Genomic DNA, 27,308 nt, shown 5'->3' with positions numbered 1-27,308 from the left:
CGGTGCCCTCTAGTTGAGCACCTAAACCGTAGATCCGCTGTTTTAGGGTCGCCTCTGTGTTCACACGTGAGCAGCTCTGGCCAATCCAAGAACAGTGGGAGTTTCTCAGGCTCGTAGCCAAAGAAGCGCTGCAGCCATTTTGGGTCAGCACAGAGACGACCCTAAAACATTGGATCCACAGCAGAGGGCACCAGGTAATATTGTTCCATATTGCGTATCCTATTTAAATTGTTGTCTCGGGACCGGAGGGAGGCTTTAATAGCTCTGCACTGTGATGTCACTAGACTTGCAGTGTCCGAGCAGAACTGTCATTCACATTGTAGCCCCATCTAAGCTGGACTGTACAGCAGCATAAACAATGTAGATGGCAGTGACCGTGGCCATTTATTATCCTTCATATAGGCCATACTCTTGAATAGGGTGTGGGGGGTGACGTTATAGTTATTTAAATCTAACTGAAAAAGTGATTATATACAACAGTGGGCAGTACATTTACTAGTGGACAAAATAAAGTAGAATAATGAAGATGGTTAATTATAAGATGTGACCTCAAAGAAGCAACACCACTTCATATACTACTAAGTTGTGGCCGCTTTGCTCCCTGGATCAGTACATTGACATTATGGCTGGGGTACGGAATCTAAACTATAGTCTCCTATAAAGCTTTAAACTTCTGTCATCAATGTGTGCAGTTTAATATGGGACTGCCCCGGAAAATAAAGTAAATGAAACTGACATTAAAACTACACTATATTGCATTACAGTTATAGATGTCCTTTACAGAGCTTGGAAAACATTTATCCTTTTACTTAAATCAAAATTAGACACAAAATTGAAGTTCCAGAATTTTTCAATGCACTTTGGCATGTAAACCCTTGTCCTTTTAATACTTGATCTTCTGACTATCTTTTGTGAGTGCATTTTTACTTATTATACACATTCTTGATGTAATTAGATAAGCAATCTTTTTTACTTAAAGTGGACCTTTAGGAAGACCTTCAGAATGCCTTTTTCCTTCTACAAGTAATTGTCTAAGATTAAAGGGGGTTTTACACTGGCCAATTATCAGGCAAACGATCGTTCATAGAATGCTAGTTGCCGATAATTGCCCTGTGTAAACAGGGCAGCGATCAGCAGATGGACGAGCAAACGCTCGTTCATCTGATGATCGTATTGTTTTAAAAAAGTAACATATTATCGTTGTCGGCAGCACATCTCCCTGTGTAAACGGAGACGTGCTGCCTACATGATAATAATGTATGGGGACCAGCGATCGGAGTAACGACTGCTCATCCCCATCCATAGCTCCTTGTGACTAGAGCAAACAAGTGCCGATCAACGAACTGTCTCATTGATCAGCGCTCGCTGCACCTGCCAAAGTTGGCTGTTGTAATAGAGCCCTCTCTGGTCCAAACTCTACGAATACACTAGAAAACTTTTATTTTTACGTTTATTTTTTTTATATGACTATTCTTGTGGAAATAAGTAAAAAATGTATATTATGAAATATTGCATTTTTTGACATTGGCCATTAGATATCTGCACAACAGACTACACTCCATATTGCAACTGAATGTTATCACCTCCATTATCAGTAGTAGGCAGAAGCATAAAGAGATTCATTCATGTAAAAGTCTTCTTTAAACGGGATCATCCATTGAAGTGGTTATCCCACAAAGTGTGTTATCCAGCAAAGTACAGGCATAGTCATTTTAATGCTAGGAATCAATAAGGAAAGCTTCAAATCTATGTGTTTCCTACTTTTTTCATAATTTATGAGATGGTTTGTAGGCTCCATCGCTGGGTATGAGTGGGTTTCTGCGTGAAAAAAAACAAAGAGAAAACATTCATAAATTGAACTGCGGTGCGAATTTTAGATCCGCAGAATGTCATTTTATGTTGCCGATATTCTCCATTGAGATCAATAGGGAAGTAAAATTCTGCAACAATTTCTAATTATTGTGGAATTTGTTGGTATTACGTTGTGTTTTTGCAGCAAATTCTGCAAGTTATGAAAAAAAGTAACAATTATGTTATATCTTCAAAGGTGGAAACAAAACAAAATAAATATTCTCTATTCTCCCCTCGCAAGAGGCGCTCTCATGTGAATGCGTCCCTGCTCTTCCGGCTGGTCTGTGCACATGGCGGCTTCCTGTGAGGACATTTTAACACATCTGACCGCTGCAGCCAGTCACAGGAGGCAGGCTATACAGAGGCCAGACGGGGCAGCATGGATGCGTTGCTATGGTAGTGTCAGGAGAGGTGTGTATCGGTTTTTATTTTATTTTTTGTCAGCAATTTTCCATAGCGATCAATCCGGCCAAATATCCGCAAACCAGTTGGTGTGAATATTCAGCCGGATTGCCCTGCACGTTCTGGGTCGGAAACCCTGAAGACTTTTCCGTTGCGTTTTTGACCCGTATGAACAGAGCCTAAAGGAGTTCACTAGAAACAGCAGGTGGCGTAATACAAAGCTAAGTATTTGAATATCTAGCGAAATAAAACCATATTTTTTCTTAAAACAAAGTAGTTTTATTTTGCAAAAGTGTTAAAAAAATACACATATATGATATCGCTGCGAAGTTATGTAAGTTATGTCTCCCAGAATGTGATGATGAAAAAAATAAAAAGATACTTCTTCCTAAAGACCCAAAATAGTTTGGTCCTGAAATGGTTAAACAGTGCCCATGGCGGCTACTGCACCCACCAAACTGTCACCTCTTACAGACACTGTCAAAATGTGTGCGTTGTATCAAAAGTTCACTGTGTGCACTGTATTCATATATTTGACCTCAGCCGAACAAGAGTTCTTTGGCCTGATCAGTGGGTGTGGTAGCACTCATGGGCGCTGTTAATACTAGGGCATTTATTAAATGCCTGGTTTAAAGGGGTATTCCCTGAATAGAAAATCATCACCTATCCGCAGGATAGGTGATAACTGTATGATCGCTGGGACCATCACTGATCAAGAGAATGGTGGTCCTGAACAAACTGTTTCTCTTCACTGCTTAACCGCAGTAAGGAGGACTACGAATGGAGCGCATGCTCGACCGCCGCTAGCTCCTTAATGCGGGGGGTGCAGTGAGGAGGAATGGGGGTTTTGAGATTGGTAGGTGTCCCAACAGTGGACCCCTCCTCCAGTAATCAGACAATTATCACCTATTCTGTGGATAGGTGATAATTGTTAATTCTGGGACAACCCTTCTAAAGAGGACTGTCCTGTGACCGACTTTCTTTAATTACAGAATGAAAGGTCTGTGCTACTGCCAGAATCAAGATAAGCATCTCTTCCCCTAAAAAAGTTAATATCATAGACCGCTGGCACAGAGTAGTGTGGGGACATCGTTGTCTGTGGAGATCTGATGATGGCCCTGCCAAATGTTAGTTACAGGAAGCTGTAAAAAAAAATCAAGTGAAAAGATTGCATGCATTAGAAGCACTTAGTTCCTTAAGTGGATGAATAATTTTTTGTCAATGGTGTACTCTTTAAAGAGACTCTATCGGCAACTATAGTAAGTTTCCTGCTGACGCATCATCCTCTCCGTAGGAAGTACTTATACCCAGAAGAAGGGGGACTAGAATGATCGTGGACTGATCTTCCTCACTATGCTGTGCAGCAGTCAATGGTTGTTATTTACCCCCACCCTACAGCTTTTTTTCCACAAGAAACATTAAAATTCATTCCATCTGCACCTAAAAGACACAAAACAAAACTGCACTCAAAGAATTTCATGCCCATCTTGTTTTCTTGCTGTTTTACATTATTGAAGATTCCTTGTAAGTACCGTAGTTGTGAAGTAGATCGGTAGGAAGACATTTAACCCCTACTCTAAATTCCTGTACAGCGTTTGCCTTGCAGTCATATCTTTTCTGAGCTAGTTCTAAAGCTGGTATCAGCAGTATGTGATATTTGTTATTTATTAAGGATTTTATGTTATTTTAAAATGATATTTTACTGTTTTGTATGTCGTAGATAGAAGAGATTTGTTTCTATGACATTGTTATCAGTTATCAAACTTTTTGTTCTGAGGCTAGCAGTGCATTTTTTCCCATAAAAGCTAAAGTGGAACATCTTTACTTTACATATTTTTGAGATTGTCATCATAGCTTTATTCTTGTATATCGAATAAAGGTAAAATTCTTGTTGCTTTCCTAGGCTGTAAAATGTAGTAGAAAACAAAGTTTAGGTATGGGAATAAGGGGAAAAACAAGTTGTGCTTCATAGAGCTGTCTAGCGTTGACAGCCTCTTTTCAGAAAGTAGGTTGCAAAAGTACTAGAGCGAATTTGTCACTTCATTGTTGCTTTTGTTCACTATTATACCATAGTTAAGAAAACACCAGGTTTACCTGCAGTCTTACAAAAAATTACGAAAAACTTGGATCTGCTTAAATTTGCAAACTGCGCCTGTATATCTATGTAGTGTTTCAGCACGCATTGCATGTATAGTGTATATTTTCCACTCCTGCTTGGATTATGCAGCTCAGAGGGACCCTTTGTAGATATTAGGGTTGTGTCAGGCTAATCCCTAGCACACGGTCATTCCATTCGTCACAATATGTATATCATTCAGCAACACCAGAAAGAAGGAACAGCTCCTCCTTGTGGAGGTTGGACAGCTTTTACCAAGATCTTTCCTATTACTTTTCCGATTTCTTAAGACAATAGAAACATTATATAAATTACTCTTATCAGTAGTGTATTCACATATTTGCAACTTTAAACCTATATGAAATATAGTCCTAAACCCCTAACTAATACCTTGGCTTAACCGAATAAGTATTTAACATTAGTATAATATTATTATAGATATTAATGTTTTGATTCTTTATATTATTTGTTTTAATAAACTATAACTATTAAAATAAGATTCCAATAATCTCACCCGTGTAGCCAAACGTAATACGTTTTGTGGTCACTCATCTTCATATAGCTGTTGAAGAACGTCTTTACTAATGCATGTCCTTTTTTGCATCCATTTACTTCTCCACATGCTCCTTGGCAGGTCCTCTGGAGCATCGTAAAGAGTGTTAGTAAAGAATCAGCCTATGTCAATGAGTTCAGTCTTCTCATCTTGAGAGCCAGCAGAATACGAAAAAAGCATCTGCTTCTCCCAGAAAGGAACAATTGCCGGCAAATACGTTACAAACCCATTTCTACAAACCAGCTGAGAAGCAGGAGGTTATTCTCTGCAGTATTGTCCAACAGTCTTTTGCTTTATGTCACCTGCAAAATACAAAAATACAAAAACAGTCCTTTTAGAATATTTGCACTCAACAAATGTATTTCCTTGTAAGAGTAAAAGACCTAAAACTTTTATAGCAAGGTAGATCCATCTGAGGCACTGTGCACATCAGGTTTAATGCCCTTCGTTTGGTGTATATGGCAGGAGAAGCTCCTGACGTATATATTAAAGGTAGGCTGTGACAGATGCCCTGAGAGTGGCATCCGTCACCATAATCGTATCTATTTAACGGATATTTCATGAACACTTATGAACCCTTTTCATTACATATCCGTTAAACGGATACCATAATAGACTATGGGTGACAGGTATAGGCTAAATTCGTCCAGCAGCCCGTAGGCTTACCCGTTAAAAAAGAAACGTATAACGCTCACTATTACGGTATTCCATCCTTCAAAAAGAAAAAGGTATATTGAAATATATAGAGCCCGACGAAGGCCAAAACGTAGCGTTCAAAGATCCTAGGAGCAAATATGCAGTCCCCTAGCTCCCGACAGGAGTGGAATCTCTGCTCTGGCCGGGGATTCCGCTCCTGGACAAGCCCCTGACGTCACTGTCCATATATGGACAGTGACGTCAGGGGCTCTTCCAGGAGCGGAATCCCAGGCCAGAGCGGAGATTCCACTTCTAGAGGGAGCCCCAATGGCGCTATCTACAGGGAGGGTGGTGTAGCGCTATCTACAAGGGGGGTGTGTGTGGCACTATCTTCATGGTGGGGTGTGTGACACTATCTACAAAGTGGGGTGTGGCACTATCTACTAGGGAGGGAGTGTAGCACTATCTACAGGGGGGCTGTGTGGCACTATCTACATGGGTGTCTGTGTGGCACTATTTACAAGGGTGTCTGTGTGGCACTATCTACAAGGGGGCTGTGTGGCACTATCTACAGAGGGCTGTGGCACTATCTACTTGGTGGGCTATGTGGCACTATCTACAAGGGGGGATGTGTAGGCACTATTTACAGGGGGGCTGTGTGGCACTATCTAGAGGAGGAGGCTGTTCATTTTGTCACCATATAGTTTCACCAGCCTCAATTATACAATCTGTTTTAGTCAGGCACACTGACCTATTTAATGTTTTTTCTTTTAATTTATCGTTATACTAACTACCTTTAAATAACTATATTGCTTGAAAAATTGACAAATGGTTTTAAAAAATAAAATAAAAATTACACATCATTGATTGGTAGAGAAAGCAAACATTGTGAGGGGAAAGGAGATGTCGGGAAAGTAGTTGGGGAGCGCAAAACTGAATGTTTGCCCCGGGTGCTGGAGAACCAAGCTACGCCTTTGGGTTTGGTGGCTGTTTGTATACGAGTAGAGGCAAATCCGGGACTGTTTCTCTCAGTTTTTTGTCTTTGTGAAATATAGGTTGGAGATCAGCAGCAATTTTCCTCGAGATGTTTATTTGGGGGTCTTATAGGACCACTAGGGGCACTCTGCAGTAGTCTTCCTTCGCTTTGTACTTCTTGGAATTCTTGTGGCTCTGTAGATCTGATCACCTATAATCCGTGGATGGTATCCCTGTTGTAGGTATATTATTATTGTGAAATACTGAGAGTGGACAGATCTGCTATACCAGCGCTTCTCAAACTGTGAGGAGGGCCTCACTTATGGTATATGGATAGAGCTATTTACTTCAGACTGCCCATAAACCGCACAATCCAGTGATTAGGTGAGACTCGAGCAACGTTTTTGGATTCTTCTTCGATTGATGATTGACAGTCTTATATTAATTCCTGCTACAGAGTAAAGAGAATAATAAAACAGTATTGCACTAAAGGTTTCTATATGTTTCTATGTTCTAGAATACAGAAAACCGAGTTGTAGAAGAAGAAAAGCCTGTAAGTGATGTGGCAGATCCAGCCCCGGAATGTGACGATAATGAAGTGTTTGGTATGTACCTCCCAGAATCAAGAAGTAACTTGTAATCTTGCAGAGACGTAAACTACTGTGACGTAAGCTTTGCAAGTGGCATTTGAATTGCACAACAAATAGCTTTGCTGATTTATTACCTGCCAACTTCATAGACTTGTGTGATAAGTGATATATACTAAATATTCGTATGTGTGTATAGATTTTATATTTATATGTACATATTTATATTATTTGTTATCAAAATGTAAAAGTGGAGAAGGGAACCTGACTAAATACATAACACTCAGACACATTGATAGGTTTTCCTGCTGTTACTGCCATAGCATTTCTATTGAGCTTAGTGTAAATGTCTACCTTTTTGTGTTTTAAGGACCAATCCTATTTTGGGCCTTAAAGGGGTTTTCCCATATTCAATATTTATCACCTGTTCACAGTATAGGTTATAAATATCTGATCGGTGGAGGTCCAATCACTGGGACACTGCCCCCCCCCCATCACGAGAACGGACTTACCTTGCCATTCCTGGGGCTGCCACTCTGCTATCTTCGACAGCCCCATAAAAATGAATGGAGCAATGGTCGAGCATGCCCACTACCGCTGCATTCCTTAGAGGCTCCCAGGAAGGTAAGCCCGTTCTTGTGATTGGTGGGACCCCCACTGATCAGATAATTATCACCTATCCTGTGAGTAGGTGATAAATAATGAAAATGAGAAAACTACTTTAAGTTTCAAGCAATTAACATGGCACCATTTTGGAGAACATATAATTTATTGATTAGCTTTTATTAATAATTTTGGGGGTAATGCAAAAAAAACACAACAATGCCGCCATTGTATTTTTCCCCGCCGTTAACCATGTGGTAAAAATAACACGTTAAATTTATTCTCTGGGTCAGTATGAATACAGCAATATCAAATAACTATAGTTTTTCTTTATGTTTTACTACTTATGCACAATATGTTTAATTTCTACATCGACGTAGCAGTACATGACCTTGTTTTATGCAGGACGTGTTGTGGTTTTCATTGGTACCATTTCGAGGTGCATATAATTGATTGACAAAATGCAGGGGGGAAATGTAAAAAAAAAAAATATACCATGTGGTATAAATCCTAAGTTGATCTTATTCTTCAGGTCATTGCGAATGTGGCGGTAACAAATATGCATTTTTATTTATAGTGAATTATTTTTAAAAAAAATCCTTTTTGTTTTTTAAATAAAAAATTATAAAAAAAAGGGTTATTTCTTTTTCTTTCAGGATTGACTTCTTTTTTTTCTTAACTTTTTATTAAAATTAATGTAACTTTTTTTGTGTGTCTCTTAGTATTGCTTAGTATTCCAAGGTATTATTGCCTGTTATTATTACGCTGACATGCAAACTATTAGGCAGATGCTTATGTCAGAACCAGGGGACTTCGTTATGTAACCCCTCCCCCTGCAAACACGACAGATGGGGTTAAAACCAATATGTCAGCAGGAAATTGCCTACCAAACGGTCGCCAGTAGTCAATCAAAAACCTTTTGTCCACATACCTATTTTATGCTGCAATTTCAAGTAGTTCTTTAGTAAATCGCGTTTTTTGCCAGTGAAAAGAGGAGCACTTTGCGGTGGAACAGCCGATCAGAGTGGTGCTTGCAGCTAATTTGCATAGAACGGAAAACGCTCAGCTGTTTCCGCCAGCCCCATAGACATTGAATGGAGCGGCAGGGTGCATTCTCGACTGCCGCTTCATTCAAATTCATCCTTACTGCAGGGGGTGCATTGAGGAGGAATGGGGGTTGAGGAGCCCCATTTTAGTGATCCTGGGCGTCCCAGCGGTGGGTCCCCCAGCGATAAATAATTTTTCACCTACTCTGTGAATAGGTGATAAATGTCTATTTGGGACAACCCCTTAAACTCTGTCTATACTGAGAATTTGGTGTTTAGTAACCAAAAAACTGAGCTCCAATCGCTTTAAAGATATAATAAGAAATTAGTCATGCAAAAGTGTTAGACCTAAAAACAATAATTGTATTAAAAGGGGGTATTCAAAGTCTGTACTTCAATAAGGCCAAGCCATAATTTGGTTTCCCCTCACCACTCAGGCTTTTGTTTTTCTGATCATTGCCTTGCTTCTTAACCTTAAGGCCTCGTTTACATGAGCGTGTGCGTTTTGCGCACGCAAGAAACGCGGTGTTTTGCGTGTGCGCAAAAGGCACTTAACAGCTCCGTGTGTCATCACCATATGATGCGCGGCTGCGTGATTTTCGTGCAGCCGCCATCATTATGACACTCCGTTTGGATGTTTGTAAACAGAAAAGCACGTGGTTCTTTTCTGTTTTCATTCATCCTTTTCACTGCTGTTGCGCGAATCACGCTGTTCGCACGGAAGTGCTTCCGTGTGACATGCGTGGTTTTCACGCACCCATTGACTTCAATGGGTGCGTGACGCGCGAACAGCGCACAAATATAGAATAGATCGTGAGTTTTTTGCAACGGACTCACGTTGCACAAAATTCACGAACTGTCTTCACGGCCCCATAGACTATTATAGGTCCGTACGACACGCGTGAAAATCACGCACGTCGCACGGACGTATAACACGCTCGTGTAAATGAGGCCTAAAAGCGATTCAACATTTAGACAGATGACTTTTTGGTACACTGCAGAATTTATTGATCTTTCAATGTTGGCAAGTTGTGCAGGAGGTGATGCAGCGAAGCATCACACTGCTGCCACCATACTTGACTCGTTGATAATTGATAATGTTCTTACTGTAGAATGTTGTTTTTCCTTTACACTGGAAGTAGTGGGACCTGTATTCTCCAAAAGGTTTCCCGTTTTCCCTCACTTGACTGAAGATTATCCCAAACAACTTGAAAATCACCAGCTGGTTTTTTGTCTTTTTTCTATTTTACTCCATTATCCCTTGAATCCCATTTTAGTCCTCATTGGATCATGAACACTACATTGGCTGCCGTTTTTGGGATGTTCTTCTGTGATGTTTTGTAACTTGAATGACTTGTTACTTCTTCCATGGAATATGTTTAGCCACCTCTAGGAAGTGACTTTATAACTCTTGCAGATTCAACAAAAACTTTCTCATCTATTCTGGAATCTCTTCTGGAATGGTGTTGTTGTAGGAGCCTTAAAATGACTAAGGCCTAATGCCCACGGCCGTAGCCGTGTACACGGCCCGTGATTACGGCAGGGACTGCTGCGGTGTGTCATCCGCGGGCCGTCCGCAATTCACGGACCGTGCAGACATTGATTTAAATGAGCCCGGACCGCAAATGCGGCCCGTATAATGACTTGTCCTATCTTTTTGTGGTCTGGGCTCCCAGCCAATGCACGGACCGTGGAAACCACGATCATGTGCATGGGCCCATAGAAATAAATAGCTCTGCAATTCATCCACATTTTTACGGATGAATTGCGGACGCAAACACACGTTCCTGTTATGTTATCTTTTTATGATACAAATTTTCCAATTTACCTTTTGTACCAATTCCTCATATTTTTCAAGATCTCTGCTTGTAGTCATTCGATAGGAACCTTTCACTGGTCATGTGATGAACACACAATTGAGGACTGATTAGTTACAGTACAGGTATCAAAGCTGTGTCCTGTAATCAGTCCTTGTGGGACCATCACATGATCAGGACTTTTTTATCCCCTGGTAGTAACTCCGAAAGTTCCTTTTGAATGACAGCACGCCGAGATCTTGAAAAGTACCGTACATAAAAATTGTATAACATTATATTATACAAAGTATAACAAGTATTTTCTTAAAGGGAACCTGTCACCAGCATTTTACCTATTAAACCAGCAATACCTGGTGGTAGTGGGTGAAAAATTATTTCTATATAACCTAGAATTGTCTTCTTAGTCGGCTCTGTAGCTTTAGTATTCAGCTTTTTTGTGTTCCCACACCGTATGCTAATGAGCAGAAAAGAGTCAGATCTTCGCTTGAAAAGAGTCAAATCTTCATTCTTCAAATCTTTCCGGGTTTACCGGCCTCCTTACTTTTGATTGACAGCTCCTCGCCTTCCCCCAGCACACACTATCCCGCACTTGTGCATTGATGTCCTCTTCTGGTGTGTGCGCACAAAGGGACACCGGATTATTACGATAAAAGGCACTAAATGTTTGCAGACCGTTATTTACAGTTGGAGGAGGAGTTTAGGAGAGAGGATAACGGCAATGAACTCTTTATAGCAGCGGCCAGTGAGGGATAAGTAACGTTCTATAGGTGAAATGCTGGTGACAGTTTCCCTTTAAACTGGAATACCCTGTAAACCGGTGCGTGGCCTCATGCACATGGCTGCTTCGTATGGGACCTTACACTACTTTCATATGAAGACATACTGAGGGTTTTTTTATTGTATGGGATCTGCTAGGATTAAAATTGTTGAAGGCCCTACTTTATGCATTATTATGAAGCATTACTACTACAGGAGAATGTCCCCCACATATGCCGCTCGGCAGTGTACGGTACAGTGGTACGCAGAATCTCTGCGGCTGTATAGTACGGAGTCACAGGAGATTCCATGTATCACCATATAGCCTCCTGCAGACGCTCTGCCGTGTGCATGAAGCCTTAGTTGAACATCTTCTGATCAATGCATATCTCATATCCGTCGCCAGTTTAGTTGATCCAGTGCAACAATTGTAACATTCTCTACTGCATGGTAGAACTACATTCTTATTTCTTTATAAATTGTGACTTATTTCCTGTGTCTTAAAATTTTCATGTTTACCCCACTGAATCATTTACCTAGCATTTGCATTCTTTTGACTATCTTCTCTATGTATTTTTTTTATGTTTTGTTTGCACTAGTGAGTCATCAGATGCGTAATATTGTCAACTTTTCCTCAAGTGAATTGTCGGTTTCCTTGTTAGCTGGTAACCTTGACGTTTCTGCTGAATTTGGTCTGTCCGTTAATTGTTTTTGTGACGCTAGTGCCCCATCGAGTAAAGCACAGAGTTTAATACGTGTTCCTATGGCTGGCAGATGTTTTCAGTGCCCTCCATTCTGCAGTAATCATTTGCTAGTCTGTCATTAAGCCGTATTCAGGAGAGAGACAAGAACTAGAGCAACAAATGGTTTTCGACAGGAGTGTGGATGAGGTCTGTTTTGAGCAAATCAGGCCGATTTATTACACAGAGTTGTTATTTTTAGCTGTATTGCGGCTCCTGGAATAAGCACAGGCTCCATGTGATGTAAGGATTTTGGATCCCCTCCTGAGCTCTGTATATTTATAATGTGTGTTGCTGAGGGGAGAAGATAATTCATGCAATGATAAGGTGATGTCATTTATTCTAGAACGCCACTGTGCTGCCTGTTCTTGACTTACTTAATTTAGCAATCTGCAGACTATATTAACATACTGACATAAATGATTTGTGCATAAACCTGCTGTCTCTTAGATACAGACACCGCATCTCTGTGGAAACGTGAGTTAAGAGGACCACCAATATGACGTCTGCGTAAATGTAATAACTGTGTGGACTTGATCACCGCCAAAATGACCCCCGCAAATATTAGGGCTGACTTTGTCACAGTTCATTAATGTCTGGCAGTTTTTATAACATTCAGTAGGGGGAGTGCATGTCTAAATCTAAGCCCATGAACTCGGGTGCATAATATCGAATCTTCCATTGAAGGGCAGTAACGTAGTCTAGTCTACAGAGCTCAATGCTTCTGTTTTACAAAGATCCAGGACAGATCAATGTTTTTCTACCTTACAAAGAAGCAGATTTATAGATTCATAATGTAAAGCAGATTTCCCATCGAAAAACCTGCAGTTAGCACGAATGGATAAAAATTACATTGCCGCAACTTACACAAAACGTTTTTTTCATTGTCAGTGGTTGCGAATTTAGGGCTTATTCAAATTGCCTCCAAGACCTCTTGCCACTAGCCGGGCTTTGACTAGTTAGCAAATTTGGAAGCAACATGACCAGTCCTTTATAAAACAAAATTGTCCCTCCATTGCAGTTGTCACTTTTTAGAGCCCTGATTCCAGACACAAGACACTGTTTAGCTGAGAGACTGGAGCGCAGATTACGGTATGACCTACATGTCACAAAAGTTTTCTTTTTAAATGTAGAATTTCTGTTAAAAGATATTATGTCAGGACTGAATATTAAGTCCTCACATCCTTATTTCTTTAGGGCTAGTTCACACAGAGTTTTTTGGCGCTGTTTTTGATGCGGAGGCTGTGGCCAAAAAAAAAACGCTCGCGGAAAAAAGGAGCATCATGCTCTTTCTTCCCACGTTTCCGTCTCTGACCTCCCATTGACATCAATGGGAGGCAGAGAAAGCCGTTTTCGTGGCGCAAAAAACGCGGCAAAGAAAATGCAGGCAGATCAAAATCTACCTCAAAACTTAGATTTTTCTGCCTGCAATAAACTTAGTGTGAACATACCCTAAAGCTGCTAGCGCAATTTTAATGATCATAATCATGGCGGTAATCATGGCAACTAGCGGCATCCATCAATGATTATTTAAGCTTGATGCGGGCCCAGAATGACCTTTCATTTAACAAAAAAATGGAACACTGGGATGAAGGAAGGCATGTAAGTTTGAAGAATCATGCCAAGAGGTTCTCATATTTCTGCGGGCCCTCACTACATCCATTGTTTTCAGCTCTTTTGACTATTGGGTTTGAGAATCAGGATCTTTGCAGCTTTTCTACAACATACACAAAAAAGAATGCTAACATTCTTTTAAATCAACATGTGTGTCTGCATCGACAACGGAAGGCCTCTGTGCAAGAACAGTATATTGGCCCCTTGTTTTCCAAGTGTCCATTTGCTGAGTGGGAGGCTAGCAATAGATCACATCATTCATGGCTCTGCAGAAATTCCTTCACTGGTGTGCCATTCCTCCAACTATAATGAAATGGGAGCACTGTTATTTTTTTTAGCAGTGGGCCCGCCTGACTGCAGGGTCCCTGTGCAGTTGGACATATGGTCTGTCCGGCCCCGTGTCTGTGTAAACTGAATAGTCCTTACAATTTTAAGTGCATTACATATTGTCAACAATGCATAGGCCTAGAAGACAATGTCACTTTATTCCATTTTTTTCTTGTGAAAACAGCAGGAATCTATAACAATTTACACATCTTCAGCTGGTTATATTACTAAACTATCATTCACATGGATTGAATTTTAAAGACATTCCCACAGAGGGAAAATAAGAAATGTATTAACACATAGAGTCCCACTGAAAAGCTGGCTATACACAGGAGAATGCAGACACCATGGTTGGTTTGAAGTCTTTCACTGGCAGTGCCACAGGGATTTGATCTTACCCTTTTCTAAACAATAGGAGAATCTCAATGTGATAATGAACGTTCTTTTTGTCAGGAATAGTTAAAAGTTCTCCATTTATCCTCTAGTGTTTGGTCCAGTAAATAATTTGGGCCAAAAAATCAGACTGTGTACGACATCCTTAAAGAGGTTGTCCCAGTATCGACCACTGTTATCTATCCGCAGGATAGGTGATAATTGTCTGATCTCTGGGGGCCCCTCCACTGGGATCCATACCAATTGTGAGAATGTGGGTCCCATAGTGAGGAGGAGCTTTACTGGAGTGGTGGTTGATCATTCGCCTGCCGCTCAATTCATTGTCTACGGGACTGACAGAAACAGCCGAGCGCTGTGCTCGACTGTTTACATCATTCCCCTAAGAATTTGAATGGAGTGGCAGAATGCATGCTCGACCATCGCTCCATTCAATGTCCTCCTCGGTTCTCTCTATAGGTGGGGCACCCAGTGATCAGACAATTATCACCTATCCTGTGGATGGGTGATAATGGTTTATTCTGGTAATACCCATTTAAGTAAAGAATTTAATAAATACCCCTTTAAGATAAGCAGAATTGTGATGGTTTTTTTCTTATTTTAAAGTGATAAGGTTACAAATTTTAGGATTTTTTCAAATAAGTATATTGTATCCAGGCAAAACAAACTAGAAAAAAAAATAACGCATCAACGCGTGTTTACTAGTATATTACACTAAAGTATTAATTTAGAAAGGGTATTTTTCTCCTTAAAAATGTTTATGTTATAAATTTTGGACCCTCAATACATCTGTGTCCTATAGTGTTTTCTTAAATATATACTATTGATCCATCAAAGGGTTAAATTTGATTGATATATTCAGACTTCCAAATGCTAGGCCTTTATATGCGCCAGGCTTTCCCACTGTTGCCTTACAACACCAATTCTTCTGTTACTAAATTGTCACGTGGGCACACCTTGGTTTTTTCCCATGGTTACAATGAATGCAAATGCCACTTAATGCCGCTGATGATCACAAAGTTTTCAAAGTGTCATTCGTGTTCTCTTCATTTGGTAAGGAGAATGTTCGGCTTTTATAATTTTAAACAGCAAGAAGCAGATAACGGTCAATTTGCTGAATTCATAAGTGATTTCACTTGTACAAATTGTTATTTTGGCCATTGGATTGTGTTTGTAAAAGCAGTAATTAAGGAGATGACTCTTCCTGACTGCTAATACCTCAGATGTACAGCTGGAGAAAAAAAATCCTGCCACATATATATTCCTTGGACATGTATAATGTACATAACCCTCAGACATCCTAGTTTTGAGCAGCTGTCTTTCCGATTATTTTCACTTATGAAAAGATGAAAAGAAATCGCTTATGGAGATTGCATTATTGTTATTTTAATGCTCACCTGACAATATCTGGAACCACAGTCTTTTTGCCATCATCCCTGTGTATTACCCCTAACATCCCTGTATATAACCCTCATCATCATTGTGTATTACCCCCATCATCGTATACAGGGTTGATGTCAGCTTTTCTACAGGAATGATGTGGATAATACACAGGGATGACAGGGGTTATATATAGTGATGTTGGGTGTAATACACAGGGAGGATGAGAGTTATACACAGGGATGATGGTGGTTATACCCAGGGATGATGGGCGTTATACACAGGGATGATGGAGGTAATACACAGGGGTGATGGGGTTTATATACAGGGTTGTTGGGGGTAATACATAGGGATGATGGGCGTTATATACAGGGATGATGGGCGTTATATACAGGGATTATGGGGTTATATACAGGGAGGATGACCCCCATGTATTTTATATAACCGCCATCACCCCAGTATTTAATATAACACCCATCTTCCCTGTATTTATGTAACCCGCGTAATCACTTTATACATGTAACCATCGGGGCGTGCAGGATTGAGGCATAACTTGAATGCCGCCCCCTCCTCCTCCTATATCAGAGAGTAGACGGAAGAGGGGGCGTGTACTATACGAGACAACGTTCCGTGTCTTTGCTCATCCAGCACTTCAGAGGCACAGCTCGTCATCAACTACGTTTACAGGCAGTGGGACCAGAGGCGGAGCTCTGAAGAGCTCATGAAACATCCGCCCGGCCCACTGCCTGTAAACCTACTTGATGATGCGCTGTGCCGCTGTTCAGCCGGAAGTGCTGGCTGAGCAAAGACACGGAACGTCAGACGAAGTGAAAAGTTGGGTGCAGTCACGTGACCACAAGTCAGAACACAGTAACGCTGCCACATATAAACATACATTATATTAGAAAGTTAATTATATATGTCACATTAAGTCAAAATATAAATAAAATGTATTCCTTGACAACCTCTTTAAGTATAGATATGAGTTTCCTTTCCTCCTAGAATTGTAGCGGACTTCAAAACACATGGGACAAAAAGTTCAGGAATACTTTTGTTATTATTATTTTTCAATAACAGTAGAGTTGCTCATCAGCATAGGAAAACCAAATAGCAGATATACATTTTAATAGCCTACAAAAAGAAATGATGTTAGACAGCAAGCTTACGAGACAACTTAGATGTCTTCATCAGGCAAAGTATAAAAAAGTATCTGAAGAATAGTAATGCTGAATGGTAAGCTCTATAATAAGGGCCATGGTGCCAGTGGCGGATTAAGTAGACTATGGGCCCTGGGCTTTTACCCAAACTTGGGCCCCCCTTCTCCCCCGCCGAGCCGTAACACTACCTTTTTGTGCAAGCATTAACAAATGGGAGTTACGATTCCCCTTGTCAAAGGGCTGTGTCCCTACATTCTGACAGTCTCCAACCATTGCTGACAGTATCACACTGTGCAGGGACACATCCTCCTGACAAGGGGAAAGGTAACACACATTTGTCTATCAGTCCTGGACTGCACAAAGACTTTTAGTGAAACACAAGGATTTCCTATAATAAACATGTCAGGAGAGGTGACAGATTCTCTATAAATCTAGTGACTCACAGGTGACGACTTCTCAGATTCTGGTAACTTTTTTCCTCTTTTCTTCTCCATCCGGTCCAGACTTCATGACGACTTCTCCCGGCCATGACTCATTTCTGCAGAATTTGCCACTTAGATGTCTTCTGTTGCTCACTTTTCCAACATTTCTACACCTATAAACGAAAACAAAATGATCATGGTGCCACAGAATAGCACCAAACACTGCGCCCCTGAATATAATTGTGTCAAACACTGTATAGTAAAGCACCACGTGCACAAAGGCCCCTGTAGTTAGCGTCACACACAGATCCCCCTGTATATAGCGTCACACACAGATCCCCCTGTATATAGCGTCACACACAGATCCCCCTGTATATAGCGTCACACACATCCCCCTGTATATAGCGTCACACACATCCCCCTGTATATAGCGTCACACACATCCCCCTGTATATAGCGTCACACACATCCCCCTGTATATAGCGTCACACACATCCCCCTGTATATAGCGTCACACACATCCCCCTGTATATAGCGTCACACACATACCCCTGTATATAGCGTCACACACATACCCCTGTATATAGCGTCACACACATACCCCTGCATATAGCGTCACACACATACCCCTGTATATAGCGTCACACACACATCCCCCTGTATATAGCGTCACACACACATACCCCTGTATATAGCGTCACACACACACATCCCCCTGTATATAGCGTCACACACACACACAGCCCCTGTATATAGCGTCACACACATCCCCCTGTATATAGCATGTCACACACATCCCCCTGTATATAGCATCACACACACATCCCCCTGTATATAGCATCACACACACGCACAGCCCTCTGTAGATAGCATCACACACAGCAGTGATGAAGGGAGGGAGTGAGTTATGGAAGAATGAAGGGAGGGATGAACAGATGGAGGGAGTGAGTGATGAAGGGATAGGGGTTTGGAAAAGCACTCACCAGCCTGGAGCGCTGTGTAAAAACTTGACTGGTGGGCGGGCCTTCTTCTCTGCAGATATTCTGCTCCTTCACTGTGATAGACGGACCTGATTGGTGGGCGGGGGTCACATGGGCACGACGTCATCAAAGGTCCCTTAGGCCTCATTCACACGGCAGGGTTTCCCGGCCGGGTGCCGGCCGTTCATAAATCGGCCGGCACCCGGCTGCATTAGGAATAATAGACCCCTAATGGGGCTATTCACACGACCGATTTTTTGACGGCCGGGAAAACCGCCCGTCAAAAAATAGGACATGCTCTATTTTCGCCCGGGTACCCGGCCGCCCGGCTCCCATAGAAGTCTATGGGGCCGGGTAATACCCGGCCATCACCGGGATGTGTCCCGAGTGACGGCCGGGTTTTCCGGCTCTTGCGCTCTATCTCCTCCTCCTCACAGCGCAGAGTGCATGTGAGGAGGAGGAGTTGATGCCATTCTGACGAATGGCATCGCTGTACACGGTGTGGCAGGGCCGGGGTGTACAGCAGGTGGAAGGGAGCGCTGCGCTGGCTCCCTTCTCCTGTTTGTTTTAAAAGCGCCCTGGCCCGGCGACACCTTTGATGGCGCCGCTAGTAGCAGCAGCAGCTGCTACTACTGTAGCGACGCCACTATAGCAGAGCGGGGAGGTATCTCCCCGCTCTGCTATGTGCTAGCCGCACTTTAGCTCCTTGAAGGAGCGGAATCCCCGTGTTTTCGGGGATTCCGCTCCTGGACAGAGCGCTTGATGTCTCTGTCCATATCTGGGCAGTGACATCAGGGGAAACTCCTGAAGCGGAATCCCCGAACACATGGGGATTCCCCTTCAGGAGTTGCCGCTGATGTCACTGTCCGGATCTGCCCGGCCCGGCACGGATGCATAACTTTATGCAAACCGGCCGGGCAGAATGGCCGATTTTACCGGCCGGCACTCGGGCTCGGACCCGACCCGGTCGTGTGAATCCCGCCTTAGCCTTCAATTCGGAGCACATTTATGTAGAGAGGTAACTTTCACTATCCCGGCTAAGCCCGCCCCGAATTGTTCTGCCTGCACCTTCTCTCTGCAGTGACAGTTAGCGCTGCATCGTTTTTACGATTATGTGCAGTTCAGGCAGCTATGGGCCCCCTGAGTGCCTCGGGCCCCGGGCGGCCGCCCGAAACGCCCATATGATGATCCGCCATTGCATGGTGCTTTGCTTCTTCCATATTAATTCTCTTTTGTTGTAGGCAATGTAGTCTGTATTCTCCGACTAACATTCTTAGCTTTTTCTAATATTCTTCCTTCTGTTTGTTTATGCAGTTTTCTAATCCGGTTCTTTATATATTTTTTATTTTTTTTACCTTAATATAGTCTCTCATAATGTTTGCTCGATTGTGTAGCACGTTCAATTACCTTCGTTCCTGTTTTCTGCCTTCAGCAAAGTCAGCCCATAGATATTTGAATAAAGGTAGCGTGGCATTGAAAAAGGGAAAAACCTGTGTGCCTCCCTTTATAATTTTAACCCCTGTTCTGTTTTTTCTTGGCTAGGCTTAGGAAGATATATACACTTGGTGCCCATTTGGTGCAATTTTCCAAAGACCCCCTTTCCCCCAAAAAATCCAGAATTATTGGCGGCATGGATTCATTAATGGACTGGAAATATTCTTCTGAGATTCTGATCTAGGTTGACATATTACTGTTGTGCATCTGCTGCAATTTTCTTGACTGCATATTTATACTGGGAATCTTCCTTGTCAGCTCATTCTAAAGGTCATTAATTCGACTTAAATCTGGTGACTTTGCTGGCATTGGGCTGCACTGAATCTTGGCATGTCCATAGAACCAGCATGTGAAGACATGTACTTTGTGTCATGAAACATCTTTCTGGGAGTGGCCACTAGAAGATGATAGACTGTGGCCTTAAAGAGCTGTACAGGGTGGGCCATTTATATGGATACACCTAAATAAAATGGGAATGGTTGGTGATATTAACTTCCTGTTTGTGGCACATTAGTATATGGGAGGGTGGAAACTTTTCAAGCTGGGTGTTGACCAAGGCGGCCATTTTGAAGTCGGCCATTTTGTATCCAACTTTAGTTTTTTTCAATGGGAAGAGGGTCATGTGACACATCAAACTTATCGAGAATTTCACAAGAAAAACAATGGTGTGCTTGGTTTTATCAGGCCATAAAACATTTTTCAAATCTTTGTGCGTCCTGTTTTGGTTCTCTCTCTGGCATCATTTTTCTGTTCTTAGCTGAAAGGAGTAGAAACCACAGTAGTCTAGCCCATCTACTTCCAGGTTCAGGGAGTCTCTTCTGTTGTAACACATGGTTGTTTGAGTCAGTATTGGCTTCCAGTCAGCTTGAACGAGTCTGGTCATTCACATTTAGGGTATGTTCACACGCTTAGCAAAACACGTCTGAAAATCCAGAGCTGTTTTCAAGCAAAAGCAGCTCCTCATTTTCTTTAGTTTTTGTAACAACTCGCGTTTTTCGCTGCGTATTTTACGGCCGTTATTGGAGCTGTTTTTCTACAGCGTCAATGAAAAACGCCTCCAAAAACGTCCCAAGAAGTGACATGCCCTTCTTTTTCGCAGGCGTCTTTTTACGCGCCGTAATTTGACAGCGACGCATAAAATTAAGCCTCGCGGGAACAGAACACTGTAAATCCCTTTGCAAGCAATGGGCAGATGTTTGGAGGCGTAATGGTGCCGTTTTTTCAGGCGTAATTCGAGACGTAAACGGGCCGAATTACGTCTGAGACCACTGCGTGTGAACATACCCTAAGGCTTTATTCAGACGTACGGGAAAAACGTCCGTGCAACGCGCGTGATTTGCACGCGCATTGCACGGACCTATATGTGTCTATGGGGCCGTGCAGAAATGTCCGTGATTTTTCCTCAGCGTGAGTCCGCTGAAAAAAAAGTCACGACATGTCCGTTCTTTAGCTGTTTTGCACGCATCACGCACACATTGAAGTCAATGGGTGCGTGAAAACCACGCATGCCACACGGAAGCACTTCCGTGCGAACTGCGTGATTCGCGCAAGAGCTGTCAAAAGGATGAATGTAAACAGAAAAGCACCACGTGCTTTTCTGTTTACAAACATCCAAACGGTGTGTCTTTGAGAAGAGCGAACCCGGACAACCAAACCAAAGTTCAACGGGTTCGGCCGAACTCGTTTTGGCCGAACCCGGCAAAAAAAATTCCGGTACGCGACGTCAGGAGATAGTCACTGTCCAGGGTGCTGAAAGAGTTAAACTGTTTTAGCACCCTGGACAGTGACTTCCGATCCCAATATACATGAACGTGTAAAAAAAAAGAAGTTCTGACTTACCGATAACTCCCGGCTTCTTCCTCCAGTCTGACCTCCCGGGATGACAATTCAGTCCAAGTGACAGCTGTAGCCAATCACAGGCCAAGCACAGGCTGCAGCGATCACATGGACTGCCGCGTCATCCAGGGAGGTGGGGCCAGATGTCAAGAGAGGCGCGTCACCAAGGACGCGTCACCAAGGACACGGCCAGGAAGTTCTCGGTAAGTACGAACCTCTTTTCTTTTTTTTTTTTTTTTAACAGGTTGCTCGATATGGTGATCGGAATTCACTGTCGAGGGTGCTGAAAAAGTTACTGCCGATCAGTTAACTCTTTCAGCACCCTGGACAGTGACTGACGTCGACTAGCCTCATCTCTATGATGGCGGCTGCGCGAAAATCACGCAGCCGCGCATCATACACGGATGACACACGGAGCTGTCAAGTGGTTTTTGCGTGCTCAAAACGCCGCGTTTTTGCATCCGCAAAAACGCCACGCTCATGTGAATCCAGCCTAACAAGGTGTTTTCACCAACAGTACTGGCACTTGCCGCAAACACTTGCTGCTGTTCTGGAATCTGCCCTATTCTTGGGAGAAACTATACAGATCTAACAGGGACCAAAAATATGACTCTTAATATAGTAGTAGTAGTGTGTAGCTGATTCACAAGTAATCATAACTATAAGGCCTCATTTACACGAGCGTATTATACGCGCGTGCGACGCGCGTGCTTTTCGCGCGTGTCGTACGCACCTATAATAGTCTATGGGGCTGTTTAGACGATGCGTGAATTTTGCGCTGCGTGAGTGCGTTGCGTAAAACTCACGACATGTTCTATATTCTTGCGTTTTTCATGCAACACGCACCCATTGACTTCAATGGGTGCGTGAAAACAACGCATGCCACACGGACGGTCCTGCGTTGCATGCGCGAAAATCACGCAAGAGCTGTCAAAAGGATGAATGTAAACAGAAAAGCACCACGTGCTTTTCTGGTTACAAACATCCAAACGGAGTGTCAAATTAGAGATGAGCGCACCGAACTTCACCGGGTTCGGCCGAACTCGTTTTGACCGAACCCGGCAAAAAATGTTCGGGTACGCGACGTCAGGAGACAGTCACTGCCCACGGTGCTCAAAGACTTAAACTGTTTCAGCACCATGGACAGTGACTTTCGATCACAATATACATATACGTGTAAAAAAAAACAGAAGTTCGGACTTACCGATAAGTCCCGGCTCCTTCCTCCAGTCCGACCTCCCGGGATGACAATTAAGGCCAAGTGACAGCTGCAGCCAATCACAGGCCAAGCACAGGCTGCAGCCAATCACAGGCTGCAGCGGTCTCATGGCCTGCCGCGTCATCCTGGGAGGTGGGGCCGGATGACAAGAGAGGGACGCGTCACCAAGGCAACGGCCGGGAGACCGGACTGGAGGAAGCAGGCAGTTCATGGTAAGTTTGAAAGTCTTTTTTTATTCACAGGTTGGTGTATATTGTGATCGGCAGTCACTGTCGAGGGTGCTGAAAGAGTTCCTGCCGATCAGTTAGCTCTTTCAGCACCTTGGACAGTGACGGGCGTTGACTAGCCTCATGTCTATGATGGCGGCTGCGCGAAAATCACGCAGCCGCGCATCATACACGGATGACACACGGAGCTGTCAATTGCCTTTTGCGCACGCAAAACGCAGCGTTTTTTTGCGCGCGCAAAACGCACACGCTCGTGTAAATGAGGCCTAAGGGTATGTTCACACGGCTTAGCAAAATACGTCTGAAAATACAGAGCTGTTTTCAAGGGAAAACAGCTCCTGATTTTCAGGCGTTTTTCACTGCGTTTTCACATTGTTTTTTATGGCCGTTTTTGGAGCTGTTTTCACTAGTCTATGAGAAAACGGCTCCAAAAACATCCCAAGAAGTGTCCTGCACATCTTTTGACGAGCCGTCATTTTACGCGCCGTATTTTGACAGCGACGCATAAAATGACAGCTCGTCTGCACAGATCATCGTAAGACCCATTGCAAGCAATGGGCAGATGTTTGCCGACGTATTGGAGCCGTCTTTTCAGGCGTAATTCGAGGCGTAAAACGCCTCCATTACGTCTGAAAAGAGGTCGTGTGCACATACCCTAAAACCAAGTTCACACCGCTTTTTGGCGCTGATTTTGATGCGGAAACCGCGTAGAAATAAGCGCCAAAAACACACACACAATCTCCCCCAATTGATTTCAATGGGAGGCAGAGGCATTTTTTTCCCGGGCAGCTTTTGACAGCGGAAAAAAAAGTGGCATACCCTTTCTTTAGGCCGTTTCCACCTGTGAACCTCCATTGAAATCAATGGGAGACAGAAAAAATATATTTGCCACTCACTTAAAGCATTTTTTGCCACAGTTTTTCCATGTAATTACATTTTAAAAAGCCAAAAAAAAAAAGGCCTCAAAAAAGCATTGAAAAACTATGGCATTTCAAAAACTGACAATTTTTTTTTTTTTCTGCCTGACCAAAACCTCAATGTGAACTTACCCTAACTAGTCGTCTCCTCTGGCTCTCATTAAACTACATGTAAGATATTTTAAACTTTTACTATACAGACACCCACATTTCTCTAGCTACATTTCATAGATGGTCTTTTTCCAGACCTTCTATGCCCGCTTCACATCATATTATTGCGTTAGGACTTTCAACGTGTACCTCTGACAGAAGGCTGCAACGTGTCCCACTACAGTGGGATACGTCGTCCTAACAGCCCTGACCCCGTCTCAGCCCCCTGGCAAAAAAATATATATACTCTTTTGGCCCACGTCCGTCTAATGGATCCGTATGGACATATTTATCATGTACATCAGTAGCTTTCTCGACGCACACAAGAAAAGTAGACCAGAAATGTGATCTGAGCGGGGCTTTAGATTGATCTGAGTTTTATATATGTTTGACAGGTGACAATTAGAGTGTTACAGTGTCCACAGATATTGCCACGTAGCTTTTCTAAGACCCTGAGCTGCAAATCTGGCCCCAAGATATAGGATTTGGATATGTATCACTTAAAAACTATGCAGATTTCCCAATTTGGGAGAGCTGATTGACAAATTCTATAGTAGTTGCAATGGCAGCCATATAATTTGTCACCCAGATTTCTTAGTAACAGAAATAAATAGACACATTTCCTTTTTTAACAGAATCTTCATGAAATTGTAGGGATATTTAATATTGAGTGGTGTGCTCCCATTAGATTGATGCCAGCTTGTTTAGTTACAATTGAATCCAATGTCACCTCTTTGGAGTCCTGATAACCTCCGTCCTAAGTCTATGGCATTAATATTTTATGCCCCTTGTTGAATGCCCTGGAATAGGTCAGAAAGACTAGATGCAAGCAGTAGATTTTTAGGTGCCATGACAACAAATCCAGAAATTGCTGCAATGTTCTATCCCCTCCTGCCATTTACTGCTAATAATCCTTTAGAGTCTGAATATATTTTCTGTGCTTATGATGGACATTTTCTCTGTGAGAGAAAGACAAGAGGTTGCTTCTAAGCTATAGGAAAACTTCTAAATTGACACTTAATAAGGTTATGTTCTTCCGGTAGCATGACCTATACATGCAAAAGCCTTGGTGTATTTCAAAGAAAATGACATAACAGAAAACCTCATTTATCTAGAATACATGGGTTAATGCCATCTAACCTTCTAATACACCTATTCATATATAGATGAAAAGTCATCGCCCCCTATAGTGCAATAAAGTGGATCTCAAATGTTTATAGTGAAGTCTTGTGCTTCTTTCTTTCTTTCTTTCTTTCTTTCTTTCTTTCTTTCTTTCTTTCTTTCTTTCTTTCTTTCTTTCTTTCCAGTCGTAGAGAATAAAGGGGGTAGACGGAGGTGAAAGCAGTAAAGAATGTAAATACAGTATTTGTAGAACGTCATTCAAGTAAGCGATACGGGTGTCGTCACCTTTTCACTATAACCAACCAGTAGAATTGTGAATACAGCTATGGACTACGACGCAGACTGTAAAAATAGTACAAGATAAGAAATGCAATTCATTGAAGAAGGTACTCACATTTTTATTAAATAATCTATAGAAATGAACTGGAAAATATTGTACACTGGTGGATTTACCATTTAAAGAGCCATCAATCCTTTCTTGCACACTGAGCTTGAGCAAGGCATGAAAGTAGCTTAGAGCAATTCCTCTCTAACCTGTGGAGATGTAGACCTATGTTCTGTTCTGTTTGTTACACCTGTCAAGCATTGCACAGATTAACATGAAAAATTGGCTGCTAGAACAGAGTAAATTGATTTGTCATTTATCCCTCGCTCTTTTGTGCCTTTTAGGCCATGTTCAGATGTGGTGGAATTTTTCCGCTGCAAATGTTGGTGTAGATTGGAGGCAATTACGCAACGAATCTGCAGCAACATTTGCATATTTGACAGGTAGTTCAGACGTTGCAGATATCACAGCGGACTTGCCACAGATTTTAGTTTTTGCATTGCAAAGGCTGAAATCCACAGTGAAATTCCGCTTCTTCTCCGCAACATAATGTGCATGCTGTGGAGGGAAAATTTCGCACCGCAGCCTAAGTTCCGCACAGTTATTTTCCACAACGTCTGAACTAAGTTTCCTAAAAATGTATAGAAAGAAATGTAAAAAACGGCTGCTGCAGAATTCCACTGCAGACTGTCCACAGCGGAATTCACCAGCAATTCCGCCACGTCTGAATGTGCCCTTTGGCTAGGTTCACACGACCTATTTTCAGACGTAAACGAGGCGTATTATGCCTCGTTTTACGTCTGAAAATACAGCTCCAATACGTCTGAAAATATGCCTCCAAACACCTGCCCATTCATTTGAATGGGTTTGCCGACGTACTGTGCCGACGACCTGTCATTTAGGCGTCGTCGTTTGACAGCTGTCAAACGACGACGGAAGTGCAGGGCACTTCTTTGCAACGTAATTTGAGCCGTTCTTCATTGCATTCAATGAAGAGCAGCTCAAGATTACGGGCGTCAAAGACGCCTCGCATAATGCGAGGAGGAGCTTTTACGTCTGAAACGACGCAGCTGTTTTCTCCTGAAAACAGTCTGTCTTTTCAAACGTAAAAGACAGTTCTCGTGTGCACATACCCTTACTGTGGCTCGTGTAACATAGAAGAATTTGAACATCTTTTTTTAATGCAACAATAACTTACCCTAATAACTATGATGTTATGTGCACACGACCTCTTTTCAGACGTAATGGAGCCGTTTTACGCCTCAAATTATGCCTGAACAAAACGCCCCTAATACGCCTACAAACATCTGCCCATTGCTTTCAATGAGAATTACGATGTTCTGTTCCCACAAGCCTTTATTTTACGCTTCGCTGTCAAAAAACGGAGCGTAAAAAGACGCTCCATAAAAAGAAGTAGCATGTCACTTCTTGAGGCGTTTTTTGGAGCTGATTTTCCATTGAACACTATGAAAAGCGCCTCAAAAAACGTCTGAAAAGAAGCCTCAAAAGAAGCTCCAAATTTCATTCTCGGCTTCAAAAACGCTTGAAAATCAGAGGCTTTTTTCTCTGAAATCAGCACCGTATTTTTCAGACGTTTTTTGTTAAGCGTGTGAACATACCCTTAGAGTCTTCCCTTAGCATCTTAAAGGGTAACTACACTTTCATT

At 42.4% G+C, this 27,308-nt stretch overlaps 1 protein-coding gene across 3 annotated transcripts in view; it reads left to right on the top strand.

Moving 5' to 3' along the window:
- Positions 1 to 27,308, top strand: part of MBP (myelin basic protein) — a 159,401-nt gene that overhangs the window by 56,840 nt on the left and 75,253 nt on the right. For all 3 annotated transcript variants that reach the window (XM_075826521.1, XM_075826520.1, XM_075826519.1), the window contains exon 3: positions 7,051 to 7,138. In XM_075826521.1, coding sequence (XP_075682636.1) covers positions 7,051 to 7,138 — 88 coding nt within the window. The remainder of the gene's footprint in view (positions 1 to 7,050; positions 7,139 to 27,308) is intronic.

The sequence above is a fragment of the Rhinoderma darwinii genome, chromosome 5 (genome assembly GCF_050947455.1).
Source record: "Rhinoderma darwinii isolate aRhiDar2 chromosome 5, aRhiDar2.hap1, whole genome shotgun sequence".
Taxonomy (NCBI): Eukaryota; Metazoa; Chordata; class Amphibia; order Anura; family Rhinodermatidae; genus Rhinoderma; species Rhinoderma darwinii.
Note: the sequence above shows the minus strand (reverse complement) of the source record. Positions and strands in the feature narration are given on the sequence as shown.